We start from the raw sequence: 21,480 nt of genomic DNA on the forward strand, positions 1-21,480 counted from the left end.
ACCACAACCTGCAGGAGACACCTGGAGTCCTTCCATCCAGCCTTTTCCTTCCTCCTTAGCCCACAGTGACACAGCTCCGTGGTGCTTTGACCTCTTCTCCCTTATGCTTGTCACTAACCATTTTTTTCCCAGCAAGAATATTTGGTTTGGTTTTTTAGCCTCTGACTTTCTCCTCCCTCATGTTGCAGGTTATGTGTAATGTGGATGGATGGATAGATGGATAGATAGATAGATTAATCGATCTTACAGAAAAACCTAAATGAACTTTTTGGTCAACCCATCTATATAGGTAGACAGATGGATGGATGGATAGATAGGCAGATGGATAAATGGGTAGATAGCTAGGTGGATGGATGGATAGGTTGGTGGATGGATGGATGATGGATAGATAGGTGGGTAGAAGGATAGTTGGATAGACGGATAGATGGATGGATGGATAGATAGATGGTGGAGAGCTAGGTAATGGATGGATAGATGGATAGAGTTGCATTCATATCGATGTCCCACCATTCTCTGGCATTTAAGTGCTGTCCTGTGAAAAAGAAACGCCTTTACCCTCTCTATACCACTGTCTCGGCCCCAGGTTTAAAATTAATTCCACTGATTTCTGTTGCATTATTGGGAAAAGGAGTGCTGTCCACACTTGATCTGTCGCCATCCATTTTATCCTGCAAAGGAATTTGTCCCTGTGTCTAACCCACCTCTGTCCTATGTGTGTGTCCCGGGCTGCTAGGATGCAATGCTGAAGGAGGCTCAGTGGGAGGCGTGTAGCCCCAGAGGAATGCAGCAGCCTCCTGGCCCTGAGAGCATCCCTTATCTCCCTGTGTTCTGTTGTTCTCACTTCTAAAGAGACAGTTGTTAGGATTAGAAACTGTTATTGTTAAGTCATTGTTCAAGGAATTGTCACTGGAGTTCGTATTCAGCCTTCCAGGGTACTCTGGTAGGCTCAGCACCGGTACAAAGGACCATTTCCAAGTCTAGCTCCCTGCCAAACGTGCCTTCTCTTTGATCTCAGGCCTAATGTCTCCTTCAAAGTCCTGCTTTCTTTCCCAATGTATCACTTCAGCAACCTGCAAGGAGAACCAAGGTTCATCTCTGCTTTTCTCACTCTTGAGCCAAAGGCAAGTCAACAAATCCAGTTTGGAAGCTCTGCCTCCCATCATCCCCAGGCTCCTCCCTAGCTTCCTCCAGGCCTCTGCACAAACTTGCTCTAGAGAGGCCCCCCAACTGAACCTGAGCCCTCCCGCCCCACTGTGTCTGTCCCCTTCCCCCTCCCTCTCCGCTCCCTTATTTCTATACACACAACTTTCTGATTCACCCTGGTCTGGGTCTTACAAGGAGCACCCCCCTCCACCTCCTGAAGCCAAGCCAGCCCCCCAACATGGCCACAGCACAGCCAGAGCTTCACCCCATGTGCAGAGCCCATGGGTGCCTGGACCTTGCCCCAACTCCCCTTCTCCTGCTGCCTTTCTGATCTGGCCCCTCCCCCACCACCTGTTCCCCACTTTCTGAATTTCCACTTCAGGTTCTCTGAAGCTCCTGTTCTCTTTTGGTCTCCCATTCCCTTCCTCTCCTCTGTTCCCACTGAGAACACCAAGACACTCCCAGTGGCATCTCCTCCAGGCTCAGGGACAGCAGCGGTCTTCCCTGCAGTCAACTGCTTTTCAACAATTTCTGCAGCCGTCACATGTTACACTTGTGATTCTCTCCGTGAAGGTCACCCTGACGGCAGAGCAGCTCCCAGGGCAGCTTTCCTCCATGCTGAGGCTTTCCTCCCAAACCAGAGACTTCATGCTTTTTCATCTGGTGTGCCCAGCATCTTCCTCACTAGCTTTCCTTCTTTGCCCCAGGGGAAGGAAAGAAAGAGAGAGAGAGAAAAGGAAAGAAAGGGAGAAAGAGAGAAAGAAAGAAACAAAGAAGGAAGGAAGGAAGAAAAGAAAAGAAAAAGGTCTTTGTCGTTTGTTTATAGTTCAAGGCAAACACTGCTGCTTACCTGGGAGGAGTCTTGGGCGCCAATTCAATTCCAGGACAGGAATGAAATGATGCCAGCGAGCTGGGTTGAGCCAGCCTGCCTCCCTCTTAGGGCCCCAATTTGCCTGCCCCGAGTCAGTGCATTCAGGCCCTATCTGCTGTCATGTCAAGTCACAGCTAAGAGGCCTTCATTCTCCCACCCCTTTCAGGTCACAATCCCCCCCACCCCGTGGCCCCCTACCTAGATAGCTAACACATCCTAGGGTCGCAGTGCCCTGGAGCCTCCCTGGAGATGAAGGCAGTCTTCAGTGTGGTCCTGTTGAGCCTTTTCCCCAAGTGTTCCTGCCTGAAGCTACCAGGGTCTCCCCCTGCTTAACCCCTGCTTCGCTGAGCCCGAGCCCAAGGCCCTGGCCCTAATCACTGACCTTGAGCTGCCCTCCAGGATGTTCCAATTGGCATGAGAATGAAGCTCCCTGACTCAGGCCTCCCTATGACCTGTTCACAACCTTCCCGCAAAGCACCTCGCACTGCTCCTGTCCACCACTGTCTTCCTGCCCTGTAGTCTTTACTCCCTCCTGTAGCCCCATTAGCTACAGGAAGGCATGGCCAGGTCTTACTGGGCCACCCCAGCACCTAGAAGGCCTGTTCAGAGCAGGTGCCCAGGGCTCTCATCTAGAGCCCACACGTGTTTCACGCCCTGGCCCCTGGAGGACCTTCCTCCATATCCTCTTGTTTTCTACCACCCTTCCACCCCAACACTTCTTTCCTTTGTAAGAGGCGGAAGGGGACATCAAAGGGACAGCACCTGCTTCAGTCCTCTCTCCCTCCTGACCTCTCCCCCTCTTCCCTCCCCAGCCCTGCTGTCCAGCAGGACTTCTTACCAGCGGCAATGCCTCCCAGACCTGCCCAAAGCGAAGGGCAGCTTGGGGCTTGCTCACTCCCACATCTGTCAAGGATGCTGTGGTTTTGCTCAAGGCTGGTCCTCAGACTCACAGCATCGGCATCCTGAGCCCCGCCCTGTACCTACTGAGTCAGAATCTGAGTCTTTAGAGCCCCTGCACATAAACACCTGAGAAACCCTGGTCTAGGGGACGCGTATCCTAGAGCCCACCATGGCATCATCTGGGCCCCCTCCAGCAGCTGTCTTGCATTATCACAGCTGGGCTTGTGGGCAGCTCACCCACCCCCCTCTTCATCACCTACTCCCATGAGTCCTGACCTCCCAGGCAACTGACTCATGCAGGGAGGCCCCCTGGCCCTCAGCCCAGTGCCCGGAGGTCTATTGGTCACTCTTGGCTCATGTACCAGCACCCACACAGCTAGCAAGAAGAGAGGACCTGCCTTCACTTACCCAGGCCAGCCTTCAGCCAGTCCTTACAACAGCATCTTCTGACCCCATCACAGGTTCCCCCAACAAAGTCAGGCAGATGTGGAGTGTTCTTTGCTGTACCATTTACCAGCTGTGCAATCCTGGGCAAGTGACCAAAGCTGCAGCTTCCTTACCTACGAAATGATGCTAATGATCACCTGCACTTCACAGAAGGAACTCAATCATTCATTCGTTGTTGTAAGCAGCACGTATTTACGGCATGCTGTTGTGTGCTGGGCACCAGGAACAGCAGTGAGCAAAACAGACCGAGTCCTGCCCGTCTGGAGCTTCTTAAGGAGGGAGTGTGGGCTGACACGGAACAGATATGTGGACACTGTGCCAGCAGGTGCCAGACGTAGGCAACACGACACCAATGCTTACGAGTGAGTGAGTGAATGAATGAATGGACGCTACACGGTTTTGCCATAAGGGCCCCCTTCCAATCACAAAGCCACGCCCCAACACTTCCACCCTGAAGCCACCTGGAACAGGAAGATATGGGGCTTAAAGCTACTGGGAGTTTAAGAAAAATAATTGAAGACCAGGGAGGGCTGTCGGGCTTTCCAGCATTTAATGGATATGGAAGAAGTGTAGCAATTATAAAACCATTGCAAAGCTAGAACACATCGGCCTGAAATAGGCAGTAATTGAGGTGGAATCAGAATTGTTTTTTCTAGGTTTCACAAATTATGTGTTTGCATGTGTACGTGTGTGTGTGTGGTGTCTTAAGGATGGAATACATTTTTTCAGGCTTTCCGAGCTCCCTCATTTAAAGATAATGATAGGGACATTTGGGAACATTCTCCAGGGTTCCCGTCACCGTGAGGTTCTCTCTGAGGGCTCTCTGAGTCTCCCCGGATCACAGAATTTGAAATCTGGCTAAAGCGAAAGTGAAAGTGTTAGTCACTCAGTTGTGTCTGACTCCCTGTGACCCCGTGAACTGTAGTCCATCAGGCTCCTCTGTCTATGGGATTCTTCAGGCCAGAACACTAGAGTGGGTTGCCATTACTGTCTCCAGGGGATCTTCCCAACTCAGGGCTCAAACCTGGTTCTCCTGTGTTGCAGACAGATTCTTAACTATCTGAGCCACCAAGGAAACCCTGAGGCTTGGCTAAAGAGCCCCCAAGAACACCCAGCCAACCCCGTGTTTCCCGGATAGGAAACTGAGGCCCTGATTTGCCCCGTGTAAGTAGGTGGTTATAAGCAGCTGGAAATGGAGATTCAAACCTAAGTTTCCTGACTCCCAGCAGAGAGCCCTTCATGATATATTGTGTTAGCTTCCACGAATTCATAATGCTGGCTATCATTACTGATAGAACTGGGCTGCGTGGCGAATGCACCACACCAGCCAAAGGAAGCCAGACACCAAAGGCTGCAGTTCTTCCGACACAATAGTCATGAAAAGGCCAACTAGGGGAAGAGATACAGGTCAGTGGTCTCTGGGGGCCAGGGGCAGGGGAGGGGCTGACTCTGGTGGCACACAAGGGAATTTCAGGGTGACCGAATGTCCTGTGTCTCCACTGTGGCTACATAAACTGTTTGTCAAAACTCAGAACCATACAGTTAACAAAGACACATTCCACTGCATAGAAAGTATACTTTAATTTTTTTTTGAACAGCCTAAAATAATGGGGCTTCACTGGTGGCTCAGATGGTAAAGAATCTGCCTGCAGTGCAGGAGACCTGGCTTCAATCCTTGGGTTGGAAAGATCCCCTGGAGGAGGGAATGGCAACCCACTCTAGTATTCTTACTTGGAGAATTCCATGGACTGAGGAGTCTGGCGGGATCCACGGGATCACACAGAGTCGGACACGACTGAGCGACTTTTTCACTTTCAAAATAATAATGATGGTGATAACAATAATAATAGTAACCTTGAAGGCCAAAGGGCTGCCAAGCTGTAGGGGCCTTCAAGGTGCCCCACCGTCAGAGCAGGAGATGCTCTGAAAGCAGCGTGCTGCGAGCCCAAGCTGGCTTCTCTCCCACTCCACACCAGCCCGCCCAGTCACCCCAAGCCCCAACGGCCCTTGGGACGGTCCCCTCCCTGCTCCTCCCAGGACCATCTTGAGTCACAGATCCTCTCAAACAGCTGCCCCACCCTCGCCACCCCCGGGTGATACACCTGTGTGATGCCTCCCAGCCCAGCCTGCCCGGAGCCTCCAGGATCCCACTACCTCCTCCCTCACAGTCCTCAAGAATGCAGTAGAAACTCCCCAACCCAGTTCAGAAACCTCCTCAGACTGGCCCCAGCACATGCTTCACTCCTGCATTACCTGCCCACGGGATGCCTGCCTGCTTACTGCCCCCTGATCAACTCTAAGTTGACAACAGCCTCAGGATGGAAGTGTCTAGGCCCTGGGCCTGGGAGGCCCAGGTCAGGGGCATAGGTCAGAGTCACTGAGTCCTAGAGTCCCAACAGTCTCTGTCTGGACTCCTCCAGTGACCCAGGAATTCACGGCCACCTTCAGACAGCTCTGAAATCCACAGCTGGATTCTGTCCTTGCCTGTGGTCCTCATTCCAGTGCCTCCTGTCCCAAGCCCCAGAGGCCATAGCTGTAATGACCTTGTCCCTCCGGGGGCTCCTCTGCTCGCCCACTCAGCCCCTTTGTGGATGGGCAGGTCCTCACCAGAGCATAGAGCAGGGGTCCCCGCTCACCTGGCCGGGACAGAACCATCCCATCCTCTCCCCTTCTATGTCATCGTCCGAAAACAGTTGAACTTTCTTTGTAGTTACATCTTGCTGACTCCAGGGCCTCCCACATAGCTTAGTCAGTAAAGAATCTGCCTGCAATGCAGGAGACCTGGGTTTGATTTCTGGGTTGGAAAGATCCCCTGGAGAAGGAAGTGGCAACCCACTCCAGTATTCTCACCTGGAGAATCCCATGGACAGAGGAGCCTGGTGGGCCGTACAGTCCATGGGGTCGTGAGAGTCAGACACAACTTAGCAACTAAACCACCCTTGCTGACTCAGGTTAAACCTGCTTTCAGTGAAAATCGCCCAACCTGCCCACCAGCTGTGGGTTCCTTGCTGCGTCTGTAATAAACGATGCCCTCCCAGGTGCCAGCACCTAAGTGTGACCTCTTAGCCCCTGCTCTCTCCTTTCTGGCTACCTGAAATTACAGCCAGGGACTTCCCTGGTGGCTCAGTGATAAATAACCTGCCTGCAGGGGACATGGCTTCGGTCCCTGGTCTGGGAAGATCCCAGAGCAACTAAGCCTGGAAGCCACAACTGCTGAGCCTGACTCTAGAGCCTGTGCTCAACAACAAGAGAAGCCACTGCAGTGAGAAGCCTGGCGCCGTAATGAAGAGTACCCCCCACTCACCACAACTAGAGAAAGCCCACACGCAACCAACTAAGACCCAGCACTGCAAAAAATAAAGAAACAATTTTTTTTTAATGCAGCCAGATTCTCCAAGGGACGCCGGGCTTAGCCAGCAGGACAGCGCCTGTCCGATCGCTCCCACGGTGCACACCTGGCATTTACGGATCAGAGACCTGGATACTGGGACCATGGGGGTCTTGCTGGGGCTGCATAGTTGACCTCGACAGTGAAGGAACTCCCGCTGCCCCCAACTGAGCTTCCTTAGGGCAGGTTCCCTTCTTAACACTTGTCAGTCTTTAACACCATAGTGCTCCAGTCTCTGGGCTGATTCTTCTTGTGTGTGTGTGTGTGTGTGTGCGCGCATGTGTGCGCTCAGTCATGTTCAACTCTTTGTGACCCCACGGACTGTGGCCCACCAGGCTTCTCTGTCCATGGGATTCTCCAGGCAAGAATACTGGAGTGGGTTGCCATGCCCTCCTCCAGGAAATCTTCCTGACCCAGGGGTCAAACCCGAGTCTCTGGCGTTTCCTGCATTGGCAGGTGGTCTCTTTACCACTGCGCCACCCGGGGAGCCCATGGTCATCCTAGAAGGAGGTAATGGTTCTGTTACTCCAACTGAGGGGGTAACCATGGGATTAGGGATGCCTTGTGCTTCCTGAAGCTGCTGGACAACCTCATCTTATCAGAGAGGCCACTAAGCCACCAACCAGACTTGGCTCCCAGTGGACGGCAAGAGGATTGCTCTTGCAGGGTTCAGACTTCCCATCTCTAAATTTACTGTCTTGGGACCCGTCACTCGCTGACAGCCCTTCCTATTCTTCCCACAGCTCTTTCTTTTTTGGGTCCATACATCTTCCTTTCCTCCCCGCACCGGTTTTGCTACCCTGTCTTGAATTATTCAGCAAATGTTTACTTGCAAGTTAGCTCCACAAGCCACTTTCAGCATTTTCCTCATAAGTGCAGCTTCTGAGTAGAATGAACAAACCTCAATTATAAAATGAGACATGAATGCATCTAAATTGCGGTGGTTAAACTTAATTTTTGTCGACAAAGATGTGGTTCGCCAGGATGCACAGATTATTGCAAATTTCATCAAATCTGAATGGGAACAGAATTCCATGTTCTGCATGGAAACTTTAGCCTGATGACCCTGACGGAAAACTGGTCTCTTTATCTTCTAGAGCACTCAAAACTAAGGGTGTTGGAGAAAGGTTACTGATCTCTAGTCATCCTGCCCAGAAACAATCAGACTTATTTCAGTGGAAACCAGGGACTCTGAGGACTTGGAGAAGCTGCAGAAGAAATCAGTGAGTGGTTCATGGGCGGTTGATGAGCCGGCCAGTGTGAGACCTGAGGTCCAGCGAGAATGCCCCATACAGACCAGGAGGCGCAAGACAAAGCATCCCATACCAAGCCAATCCAGAGAAACTCCACCTTCAATCGCGCCGTGAGACTCAGAAGCAGAGGCAAAGCCAGAGGCACTTCTGAGGGGAACCCCGGCTACCCAGCAGGTCAGTACTGGGCACGGCGGTCACAGCTGCTGGTTAATATCCAGCTGGAGTCAGTGGGGCTGAAAGGCCCCTATTAAATGAAAGGAGAGTAAAAGGCATCGAGAATGATCAAGGACAGGACCAATAAGGTGGAACTTTCTAAAGCCGTTATCCAAAGAATTCAAATTCCCCCAATAAGATGATGCAGATACTACAGGAGGAAGTGTTGACCCAAATGATCCAATAGGACTGGCTTCTATTTAAAGGAGATGTCTTGTTCCAGGGCTCAGTACACCCCCAGATTCCATACCTTCTAGGAGCGAGCCTTGGTGCTGTCTATGTGCACGGATGTCCGGGAACGTGTGTTTCCTGGGTGGTGAGAGTCTATCCTGTTCTCTCTCCATCGCCATGATAGCCAGAGAGTTTCTTTTGCCCTGAAAATGTGTGAGATTAATACCTTGGGATTAATGCTGGGAAAGATTGAGGGCAGGAGAAGAAGGTGGCGACAGAGGACGAGATGGTTGGATGGCATCACCAACTCAATGGACATAAGTTTGAGCAAACTCCGGGAGATAGTGAAGGACAGGGAAGCCTGGTGTGCTGCCATCCCTGGGGTCACAAAGAGTTGGACATGACAGTGGCTGAACAACAACAATATCTTGGGAATAGCTTTACAGAAAGATCCCTTCATTTTTTTTTTTTTTTTGGCCTCGCTGCATGGCAAAGGGGATCCTAGTTCCATGAGTTCCCAGAGCAGGGATCCAACCTGAGACCCCCACTTTGGAAGCATGAGGTCTTAACCACTGGACCCCCAGGGAAGTCCCTTTCCCTTAATCTTTTAAACCAGTTCCTGGCACATTTTATGTAGCATATTCAAAGCATATTTGAAAGCATATTTGTTGAGCAGAATAAGTCCAGAAACGCTTAGAAATGGGGTTTGTCAGAGCTGAGCCCCCTCTGCCGGTGGCTGGCCTAGGGGCTGGGTGGGCAGCATGCTGGGGTTGTAGAGAGGGCGACAGTTTCTTAGCCTCTGGGAGACAGGCAGCGTGCTGCCCTGCGTGTGCTGGGGAGACCTTAACTGGTCCCAAAACTTGCACTAAAATCTGTCGAGTAGCCTTTTGCCACATGTCAACCCACCCTTAAAACATAGAGACGGAATTAATGATGTTTATTATTTCTCTTGATTCTGGGGGTTGATTGGATGGCTTCTAGCTCCAGGCCACTTTCTCTGACCTCTGCAGTGGACTGGCGGCTCAGCTGGGGTTAGAAGGTCAAGGACAGCCTCTTGGGCCGCTAGGGAGTGGGTTGGTCCCAGAGGGCCTCAGCTGGGACTGTCTGTCTCCGCTCCCCGTGGTCGCTTGCCCTCCAGCAGGCTAGCTCGGCTTGTCCACGAGGTGGCAGGTTCCCAGAGAGCAGGAGCAGAGGCCGCCAGGTCTTGAGACCCAGGCCAGAGCCCAACAGTCGCTTCCACCACAGTCTATGGCCCACGCAGTTCACAAGGCCAGTCCAGAAGAAAGCAGATGGAGAAACTGACTCCACTGCTCGATGGAAGGAGCAGCAAAGGAAGTGTGGTGGTCTGCCATCGACCACAAACAGAATCATGTGTTGAGTACCATGCGAAGCAAGAGAAATACAGTGATGGGAAGACTATAGTCATGGGAGCAGGGTGGTGGATACACTACATTACTCTCTCGACTTTTGTATATGTTTGAAAATTCCCATAAGAGTTAAAAGCAGGGACTTCCCTGGTGGTCCTGTGGTTAAGAATCTGCCGTGCAGTGCAGGGGATGTGGGTTCAATCCACAGTTGGGGAACAAAGATCGCACATGCCACGGACCTAGTGAGCCCGCGTGCCACAACCAGAGAATCCAGGAACTGCAACAAGGACCCTGTGTGCTCCAACTAAGATCCAATGCAGCCACAGAAATAAATATAATTTTTAAAAGAATTAAAAGCACATAGTCACATACAAAGAAGTGGGAGTCTCTGCCCTTTGAGAAAAGCCACAATACTGTAATGATGTCATTTTATTGCAAGCAATGCATCAAAGTTTACAAGAGAAGTAAAGGCAAAGAACTAGACCCTTCCCCACAAAGATGATATTTTAGGTGAGCCTTGAGGGTTGCATTAAGACATGGCCAGAAACAATAGCAGCTAACTTGTTTGAGCACTTGTAGGTACTCAGTGGCTGAGGTATGCAGGCATTTCAACGTGGTTCCTCCCATACCCATTTTACTGGTTAAAAAAAAAAAAAACTGAGACCCAGAGAGATTGAGTCACTTATCCCAGATCATGCAGCTAGTGAACAATACGGCTTGAACCAGAGTTCACATTCTTCTGGTTCCAGAGCCTGGGCAGAGAAGAGGGTTAGAGAAGCTCTGTCCAACAAAAACACAGTGAAAGCCACATAAGTCATTTAAATTTTTGTAATATTAAAAAGTAAAGAAATCAGTGAAATTGATTTTAACAATGCATTTTATTTAACCCATTACATGCAAAATACCATCACTTTATCATGTAGTCAATAATCAATATAAAAATTAGTAATGAGATATTTTATATTCCTTTTTTTCCACTGTTGTGAAAATCTGTTGAGTATTTTATTCTTACAGTCTCTCTCAATTTGCATATTAAATTTTCACTGGAAATTCTCGATCTGGATTTAGATTTCATAAAATGCACAGTTAAAGAGTCGTTTACAGCCAGAAAAGATATTAAATGTACAGCCAGAAGTTAAAGTAGAGACAATCCTCAAATTACTCCAAATATCCTCAAAAGTTTTCCAATAATGAAATTGACTCTCTTTTTAACATTCAAATTTAAATTAGCTTAAATTTTTTTTTTAATGAAGAATTTACTTCTTTAGTCACACAAGCCACGTTTCGAGTATGCCCCATGGAGTTATCAGCTACCCCACTGGGGACTTATTAGAGAGTAGCAAGCAGGAGAGAGCAGATACAGCTGTCCAGGGTCAGGGTGGGGGTCTTCCTGAGCAGAAGAAAAGGTGGTTGTGGGACTGTGTCTGAGATGAGGGTGGAAGGGAAATGGGATTGATGATGGGGGAATCCACCTGCCAATGCAGGAGACGTAAGAGATGTGGGTTCCATCCCTGGGTTGGGAAGATCCCTTGGAGGAGGGCATGGCAACTCACTCCAGTATTCTTGCCTGGAGAATCCATGCACAGAAGAGGCTGGCAGGCTACAGTCCATAGGGTCACAAAGACTCGGACACAACTAAAAGCATTTAGCATGCGTGAGCCTCAAGTTTGTGGCCTCTAAGCCGAACGAAGGCTGCTGACCCCAGTGTAGACACAGGGACCACGGCGCGTCCTCCCACAACCAAAGACACCATTGACGTCCAGACTGTAAATACTCTCATTAGACTCACAGTTTTATTTGTAAAGTGAATCCCTCATTTCACCTCTCAAGACAGCCCAGCATCCCCTGATCCAGGGTCCAAGGAGAAAACACTCTTCTGCTAAGGAGCAGACAGAACAGACCACCCAGCACCAGGTTTCTCCCTTCCACCCCCTGACAAGGAAAGGAGCTGGTGCTCTGAGTCAGCGGTTTGTGATCTGGGTCTGGAAGGTGAGGACAATCTCCGTTTTACTTGCTGAGGGGTATCCACTCAAAGTCATAGTAGAACATTAACTGACAACCCCACCTAAGCTGATCTGACACTCTAGGGGAGGTGATTTATTACTTAACATCTATTAGGACTCCGACATTGTAAAGTTAGATGTTAAACAACTGGTAAATTGCAAAGGATTTTGTCCAGTAGAAAGGATAAGACCAGTGGTTATGGTTCTATTGTCCTCTGAGACATTAACCAGGTTTGTATCCAAGTTTTCAGGTTCATTCACGATTTTCTTTTTTCGACTGTGCATGCACGGATGGATGGATATATGCATGGCTATGAAGTTTCTGGTACTGTAAGTATGATTTTCATAGCAATGGCATTCCAGGTCATTTAATAGAGCACAGAGAGTGGCAATTTCCCCTTCAGGGGCTTGAGGGGAAGGGCATCCTTTTCACTCCACTTCCTTCCCTTCTCAGGGTGACAGCTGCTACAGTCTCTTAGAATTGCCTGAATAGGGGAGATACACGTTTCTAACTCCCTACGTTTCTCACACGTCACAGATCCACTGGAAAATGAGAACTCTGTCAATGAACCCCTGACCTTGAATTTGCCGCAGAGCAGAAAGCACCTCTGGAGGATACCAATCCAGACAGACCCAGAAGCCAAGAGAACAAGGTAAGGGACAGCAAATCCAGAGGGGTTGGTTCATGAAACAGTGTAACAGGGTTTGATCTGCAAAGTCTTGGCAGAGCTACAAGAATGTCTTGTGTTTAAAAAATAACACAAGTGTTTTAGTTGTTCATATTTTTTAAAACTCTACAATTTCCTTAAAAAAAAAAAAAAAAAAAGCTCCACTGTTACTCTCCTATCACAAAATTAGGAAACTTGAGATACTAAACACAAGAAAACTCACCGCATCACCACCACCACCCAGAGGTTTTTGCATGTTCTCTCTTCATAAATTGGGATCTTATATACATGGCATCTTGAAACCGACTTAACAATACAGGCACACCTTGGAGATATTGAGGGTTTGGTTCTTGATCATCATAATGAAGTGAATGTTGTAGAAGAACAAGCCACATGAATTTTTTGGTTTCCCAATGCATATAAAAGTTATGTTTATACTACATTGTGGTCTATCGGGTGTGCAATAGTAGTATGTCTACAAAACTGTACAAAATTCAACTTAAAAAAACTTTATAGCTAAAAAATCCTAATCATCATCTCACAACACAAGGTTGCCACAAACCTTCAATTTGTAAAAGAAAAAAACCTTTCCCATATCTATGAAGCACAATAAAGCAGAGTGAAGTAAAAGTATGCCTGTATATCGTATTACTAAATATTTTTCTACACCATGATTTAAAGGCTATAAAATAATCTATAGCATGATTGGATTGTGATTAACTAATCATGCTCCCATTGTTTGAATATTTGGATATTATACCAGCTGGGACTGAATTTAGCTTCTTGTAACCAAAAACCCCAAATAACACAGCCTAACAAGGCAGAGGTTTATTTCGCTCTTGTGTGAAAGAAGTCTGGAGAGTTGTGACAGCAATTTCTCAAGCCATTAAGGACCCAGTTTCCTTCTAGCTTTTCCTCCACCATCTGTCAAAATGACTACCAGAGCTCCAGCCATCACAGCCACAGTTTAGATGGAGGGAAGGAGAAAAGCAGAGGATAGGCGGGCACATGCCAGCCGAGTCTGCCCTCCTTTGAGGAGATTCCCTGAAGCTTACTTAACAACTGGTGGCCAAACTGGGTCAAAAAGTCAGTCACCTGGCCACCTCCACCTGCAAAGAAGCTGAAAAACGTGTGTTGTTTTCAAATCAGTTCTATTTCTGTCCCCAGTAAACTGGTTCCACAGGAAAGAAAAAAGGAGAATGGATACAAGGGAAGAAATAGCAATTTCTGACCTGGAGGAGGTTTACATTTTTGCTGTGTGAATGTGTGTGTGTGTGTGTGTGTGTGTGTGTGTGTATTTGCTTGTTTCTTTATTTGACTGTGCCAGGTCTCAGCTGAGGCACACAGGACCTGTGATCTTCATTGAGACATGTGAATCTTTTAGTTGTGGCATGAGAACCCTTAGTTGCAGTAAGTGGGATCTAGTTCCCCGATCAGGGATCAAATCCAGCCCCCTGCATTGGGAGCACAGAGTCCTAGCCACTGGACCGCCAGGGAGGTCCCGGTGGACTTCATTTTGCTATTTTGTAAGCTACACTATGATAAATATGATTGTGACAAAATCCTGAAGCCAATCCCTCATTATTTCATTAAGTTCATTCCTGGAAACTTCACACTCTACAAATTCCTGGATGGTTATGAGAAATTGTGTTTCCATATCTGCCCTTGGGAAGCATGGACTGGGCCACCTGTCCCACCAGGAGGTGGTGAGGCTCCCTTTGCTTCCTAATGTTACTTTCCCCACAGGGCCTCGATTTATATAGAGATATAGTAACAAGGACCTAATTTACTTACATGTAAGTATATATTACATATAATTCCTAAAAGAAAGAAATGAAAAAAGGCAAAATGGTTATTGGAAGAGGCCTTACAAATAGCTGAGAAGATAAGCTAAAAGCAAAGGAGAAAAGGAAAGATATACCCATTTGAATGCAGTTTCAAAGACTAGCAAGGAGAGATAAGAAAGCCTTCCTAACTGATCAGTGCAAAGAAATAGAGGAAAACATTAGAATGGGAAAGTCTAGAGATCTCTTCAAGAAAATTAGAGATACCAAGGGAACATTTCATGCAAAGATGGCCACAATAAAGGACAGAAATAGTGTGGACTTAACAGAAGCAGAAGATATTAAGAAAAGGTGGCAAGAATACACAGAAGAACTATACAAAAAGCCAGACATCCTAGAAAGAAAAGTCAAGTGGGCTTTAGGAAGCATCACTATGAACAAAGCTAATAGAAGTGATGGGATTCCAGCTGAGCTATTTCAAATCCTAAAAGACGATGCTGTGAAAGTGCTGCACTCAATATGCCAGCAAATTTGGAAAACTCAGCAGTGGCCACAGGACTGGAAAAGGTCAGTTTTCATTCCAATCCCAAAGAAAGGCAGTGCCAAAGAATGCTCAAACTACCGCACAATTGCACTCGTCTCAGTTCAGCTCAGCTCAGCTCAGTCTCTCAGTTGTGTTCGACTCTTTGCAACCCCACACACTAGCAAAGTAATGCTCAAAATTCTCCAAGCCAGGCTTCAACAGTACATGAACCAAGAACTTCCAGATGTTCAAGCTGGATTTAGAAAATGCAGGTGAACCAGAGATCAAATTGTCAATATCCACTGGATCATAGAAAAACCAAGAGAGTTCCAGAAAAACATCTACTTCTGCTTTATTGACTACACCAAAGCTTTTGACTCTATGGATCACAACAAACTGTGGAAAATTCTTAAAGAGATAGGAATACCAGACCACCTGACCTGCTTCCTGAGAAATCTGTATGCAGGTCAGGAAGCAACAGTTAGAACTGGACGTGGAACAACAGACTGGTTCCAAATAGGAAAAGGAGTATGTCAAGGCTGTATATAGTCACCTTGATTATTTAACTTATATGCAGAGTATGTCATGCAAAATGCCAGGCTGGATGAAGTTCAAGCTGGAATCAAGATTGCTGGGAGAAATATCAATAACCTCAGATATGCAGATGACACCACACTTATGGCAGAAAGTAAAGAAGAATTAAAGAGCCTCAATGAAAGTGAAAAAGGAGAGTGAAAAAGCTTGCTTAAAACTCAGCATTCAAAAAACAACAAAGATCATAACATCCGGTCCCATCACTTCATGCCAAACAGATGGAGAAACAATGGAAACAGTGACACTTTATTTTCTTGGGCTCCAAAATCACTGCAGATGGTGACTGCAGCCATGAAATTAAAAGACGCTTACTCCTTGGAAGAAAAGCTATGACTAACATAGACAGCATATTAAAAAGCAGAGACATTACTTTGTCTGTCTTACTTGAGTCTGTCCAGGTCAGAAAGACAGAGAAACAGAACCAACAGGATATGGAGAGAGAGACAGAGAGAGCTTGAGAGAGAGAGATTCATTTTAAGGATCTGGCTCCCACAACTGTGGAGGCTTGCTGAGTCGAAAATCTGCAGGGCGGGCCAGCAGTTGGGGATTACTGCTGTTGTTTGAGCCCATAGGCCATCTGCTGGCACAATTCCTTTTCACTTGGGTGAGGTTAGTCTTTTTTCTATTAAGAACTTCAGCACTTTGGATGATGAGACACATTCACATCAAGGAGGGTCATCTGCTTGACTCAAAGTCTGCTAGTTTAAGTGTTACTCTCATCCTGAAAGCACCTTCTTGGAAGAAAAGCTCTGACAAACCTAGACAGCATATTAAAAAGCAGAGACATTACTTTGTCCACAAAGGTCTGTCTAGTCAAAGCTATGGTTTTTCCGTAGTCACGTATGGATGTGAAAGTTGGACCATAAAGAAAGCTGAGAGCCAAAGAATTGATACTTTTGAACTGTGATGTTGGAGAAGACTCTTAAGAGTTCCTAGGACTGCAAGGAGTTAAGCCAGTAAATCCTAAAGGAAATCAGTCCTGAATATTCATTGGAAGGACTGATGCTGAGGCTTAAGCTCCAATTCCTTGGCCACTTGATGTGAAGTACTGACTCATAAGAAAAGACCCTGATGCTGGGAAAGATTGAAGGCAGGAGGAGAAGGGGATGACAGAGGATGAGATGGTTCAATGGCATCACTGACTGAATGGACATGAGTTTCAGCAAGCTCCAGGAATTGGTGATGGACAGGGAAACCTGGCATGCTGCAGTCCATAGGGTTGCAGAGTCGGACATGACTGAGCGACTGAACTGAACTGAACTGAAAAAACACCTTCACAGAAACATCCAGATTAATATTTGACCAAATATCTGGGCATTGTGCCCCAGGAAAGTTGATACATCAAATTAACCAACACACTTCTTACTTTGACCCTGGTGAGGGGGGCTTCAAGAGGTTGTAGGGGTGGGGCAGAGGGGTCTTAGAAATCTCAAATGTGGGAGATACAAGACCTGGAACATCTGGAGGTGAGCCAGCTGGCAGCCTGCGTGGGAGGTGAGGGGAGAGGGCCGGGTAGCGGGTGAGGGTTATCTACACCAAAGACAAGGCAGAGGTGTGTGTTTTCTTAGAATCAAGTGTGGACCCCAAGGAAAGGAACCACCTCTGAACCACTTTGAAAAGGACTTCACCCAAAAGGCTGCCTGCTGGGGTCCAGGTGGATCTTGGCAGGAAGTGGCTATAGAAAGTTGGAGAGTCATGAGTGACCAGCTTGAGAGTTTTGTACATGCCCAAGAACTGCAGTCATAGACCACCCACCCCCAACATGGCATGTCTGAGGAGCCCCCAAAAGCTTTGGAGACCCAAAAAGCAATTAGGGGGATGGAGAGAAGACAGCATGAAGCAGAGGTTTCACAGGAGACCTGGATGGGCAGGAGTTGGTGTTCTGAAAGAGTTTTCAGATGCACTTTTTATACCCAGAAAAAGAAGTCATTTATTTATAAGCCAGGAGTGACCAGAAAAGCTTTGCATGTGGTCTGCCTGAAATTTCACCCAAGGCTGGGCAGGCAGTTTCAACCCACAGAGCAGGCTGAAGTGGGGGTCAAGGGGGAGATGAGAACCCATCCTGTCTGCTTTCCAGTGGGTCCAGATTGGCCCACAGAGGTCCTCTGGGTTCCTTCTGTCTTGGGCTTCACGAGGACAGAGGTTTTGGAGAACGTATCCAGGTCAGTCTCAGAAGCCCCACCGTGACCCTTGTTTCTATTATGTTTTCTGAGTTGGATTTCTATGGCCAGGTAGGTCATCATGTACCTGTAATGGAAAAGTTTTCTAGAAAAAAACTTCCTGATGGGCTGTCAGGCTTCCACAGCTCTGAGTTGCCACTTTTATGTAAAGTTCAGGATATGAATCTCTCCTGGGAAACACTGCCATTCAACAGCTAATGAGCTGCCATGTCAATATTTGCTTGACATGCGATGTCTGGGGTACCGTTCCATTCTGTGTGCCGTTCCTCCTCTTCTGCTCACTCTTCATTTCACTAGCACCTTGGCATCCACAGGCTCGGATCTTTATTTTTGTAAAGTAATTTGATCTCTGCCGTCCCCCGTATCTCTGTGTCCCTATCTTTGTGTTCTTCATATAAAGTGCCATGGTTGACTCTGAGCATCTCTTGTTCAGTGTCCATGGTCACTTTCCCAATGCTGTTAACCTTACCCATTCCTGTTAAATTCCAAAGTCCCCTTTGCTCTAAGAAAGAAAAATAATCTCTGACTCTTTGGTAACTTGTGCATGTAAATGCAAGCTTCTGATCTAAATTTGAACCCCTTCAAAATTTTTTTTTAAAAAGAGAACTCTACAATGTGCAAAGACTGGAAGCAATTGAAGAAGGACGCAAATGTTATCTCATGCTGGGCCCCAAATATTTTAGCTCTCTTTTTTGTAATTGCCATTATAGTAAATGCTTTCATAAAGGCATTTTTAATAGTACTTATTAAAATAAATTTTACATTACAACAAAATATACAAATCTTGGGTATACAGCTTGATGAATGCATCAGCTCGGGCTGCCATAACAAAATACCATGTACTGGGTACTTAGACCACAGAAATTGGTTTCTCACAGTTCTGGAGGCAGAAGTCCTAGATCATGGCTCCAGTACGGTCGGGTTCTTGGAGGACTCTCTTCCTGGCTTGCAGACAGCTGCCTTCTCGCTGTGTCCTCACATGGTGGGAGGGAGAAAGTGAGTTCTGGTCTTTTCCTCTTCATGGGAGCCCCACCTTCCCAAAGACGCCCTCTCCAAATACCATCACACTGGGAGTCAGGGCTTCAACATAAAAATTTGGGGCAGAGGTGGTGGATTACAATTCAGTCCATAGCCATGAATGTTTACATACATATACACCCACTTAACCATGAACCAGGCCAAGATCTAGAACATTAGGCATGAAGCTAAAACCCTTTTCCTGTTAATAACCATCCCTTCTTAGTCAGAAACATCTTCTGGTTTAGTACCATTAGATTAATTTTGCTGGCTCCTGAACTTCATAAAAATAGGATCGTACAGTATGTCATCATGATATCTCTCTCACTTGGCTCAACATATTTGAGATTCATATTCATGTGTGTGTGTGTGTGTATAAGACTGTTCTTTTATTGCTGAGAATTATTACCACAATTTGTTTATCCATCCTTCTGTTAATGAATATTTGGAGTGTTTCTAATTTTTAACTATTACAAAGTTGCTATGAATGTTCCTAGAAATGCCTTTTTATAGATGTATGTATTCATTTCTCCAGTGTGTCCCCAGAAGTGGAAGTGTTGGGTCTTAGGATAGGTGTTAATATGTGTTAACATTAATGTTGGTGACTCAGACAGTAAAGAATCTGCCTGCAGGAATCTCTGCAGGAGACCCGGGTTTGATCTCTGGGTCAGGAAGATCCCCTAGAGACAAGAATGGCTACCCACTCCAGTATTATTGCCTGGAGAATCCCATGGACAGAGTAGCTGGGCAGGGTACAGTCCATGGGGTCAAAAAGAATCAGACACGACTGAGCGACTAAGCATGCACACAACATTAATAGTTAATGTTATTAGAGACAGCCGAATAATTTTTCAAAATGATTGATTGACTATTTTATACTCCTATCAGCAAGATAAAGTTCTGGTTGCTCTAGAGTCTCACCAGTGCTTGGAATTGTCAGTCTTTGTAACTATATCCACTCTAATACATTGTGGTTTCTCACTGTGGTTTTAAGTTTTATTTCGCCTGATGACTCATGACGTTGTATGTTTGTTGGCCATTCATGTATCTTCTTATGTGAAGTTCTTGTTCAAGTTTTTTGCCCATTTATTATTATTATTTCTTAATTTGTTGGATACTTTATACTTCTTGACCACAAGCCCTTGATCAGATAAATGAATTGCAAATACATTCTACTAGTCTGTGGCTTATCTTTTAACTGTCCTGTTTTTTAAAGAGCAGACATTTTGACAACTAACATCATTTTTTTCTTTTATTGTTTGTCCTTTTCCATTCTAAGAAAGATTTGAGTACTTCAAAGATATTCTCCTATGCTTTTCTTAGGGATGTTTTATACTTTTAACATTTAGGTCTATGGTCCATATAGATATCCAGTTGCTCTGGCATCATTAAAAAGAACTCCTGGGCTCTCCCAATGAATTGCTTTCGTGTTTTCTCTGGTTTTGATTTTGCTTTTCCAAAAATCCACTGACTGTAGACTCATGGGTCTTCTCTGGACTTTTATTCTGTTTCATTGATCTAATTGTCTTTCTTTATGCCAATGTTCGGAGAAGGCAATGGCACCCCACTCCAGTACTCTTGCTTGGAAAATCCCATGGACCGAGGAGCCTGGTAGGCTGCAACCCATGGGGTCGCTAAGAGTCGGACACAACTGAGCGACTTCACTTTCACGCATTGGAGAAGGGAATGGCAACCCACTCCAGTGTTCTTGCCTGGAGAATCCCAGGGACGGGGGAGCCTGGTGGGCTACCATCTATGGGGTCGCACAGAGTCAGACACGACTGAAGTGACTTAGCATAGCATGCCAATGTTACACTGTCTTAGATACTGTAGCTTTATGATAAGTTTTAAAATCTGGTAGAGTAAACCCTCCTACTTTATTCTTTTTTGAGATTGTCTTGGCTATTTTAAGTTGTTCACATTTCCATATAAATTTTAGAATCAGTTCATCAATTTATCTTCTGAAAAAAGCCTGCTAGGATTTTGGTTAAGATTACATTATCTCTATAGATAAATTTGGAGATTACTGACACCTGAAGATCGAACAATTTAAGGTACCAGTCAATGACCACGTCCTAATTTTCCATTTATTTAGGTACTCCTTAAGTTAATCCAGCAATGACTTTATAGTTTACTATAGAAGATATGTACATATTTTATTTATATTTGTTCCTAAGTATTGAATAATTTTTATTCTATTTTAAATGCTTGTGTTTTGCAATTTAATTTTCAATTGTTTTAGTAGTATGGGGCTTCCCTTGTGGCTCAGCTGGTAAAGAATCCACCTGTAATGCGGGAGACCTGGGTTTAATCCCTGAGTTGGGAAGATCCTTAAAGAAGAGAAAGGCTACTCACTACAGTATTCTGGCCTGGAGAATTCCATAGACAGTCCATGGGATCACAAAGAGTCAGACACGACTGAGTGACTTTCACTTCCACTTTTAGTAGTGTACTTAAATGTAGTTAATCTCTGCGTGTTCACTCAGTATCCTGTGACCTTGATTAAGGTCACTTGTAGCTCTATTGTATATTCCTTTGGATTCTCCATGCACTCAATCCCGCCTTCTGTGAATAAAGATAGTTTTAATCCTTTCTTTCCAATCATCATGACTTCTATTTGTTTTTTCATATCTTATTACACTTGTGAGGAATTCCATTGTGATATTGAAAGAAGTGGTGAGAGTAGGAATCCTTGCCTCATTCTTTGGTCGCAGTTGCTTTGATTGCAAAGATTAGAGCCACATAAATTTGTTCAAGTGAAAGGGGCACATGGTAAGGATGCTGGAAGCTCAAAGAATCCAAGTAAAAGAGGTGAAACCCAACTGTATTGGAAGGGAAATGCCATCAGGAGAGCCACTTCCTCCTTTCCTCAGGGTCCAAGGGACCGACTGCTTTCTGCTCCGTGCACTGCTTTATTCTCCTGCTCTCTCCTCACACCATCTTCTCTTGCTTGTCACC

General features: G+C 46.2%; 1 protein-coding gene across 3 annotated transcripts in view; it reads left to right on the forward strand.

Moving 5' to 3' along the window:
- The window catches only part of NGEF (neuronal guanine nucleotide exchange factor), a 127,078-nt gene that overhangs the window by 25,872 nt on the left and 79,726 nt on the right, over window positions 1-21,480 (forward strand). For all 3 annotated transcript variants that reach the window (XR_015161494.1, XM_086394206.1, XM_086394205.1), the window contains 2 exons: window positions 7,847-8,176; window positions 12,295-12,409. Coding sequence is in view for 2 of the 3 variants with exons in the window: in XM_086394206.1 (XP_086250332.1) it covers window positions 8,032-8,176; window positions 12,295-12,409 (260 nt within the window). In the remaining variant the exon portion in view is untranslated. The remainder of the gene's footprint in view (window positions 1-7,846; window positions 8,177-12,294; window positions 12,410-21,480) is intronic.

This window comes from Bos grunniens, chromosome 3 (genome assembly GCF_055505025.1).
Source record: "Bos grunniens cultivar Pamir isolate PY7600 chromosome 3, Bosgru_T2T1.0, whole genome shotgun sequence".
In the NCBI taxonomy this organism is placed as follows: Eukaryota; Metazoa; Chordata; class Mammalia; order Artiodactyla; family Bovidae; genus Bos; species Bos grunniens.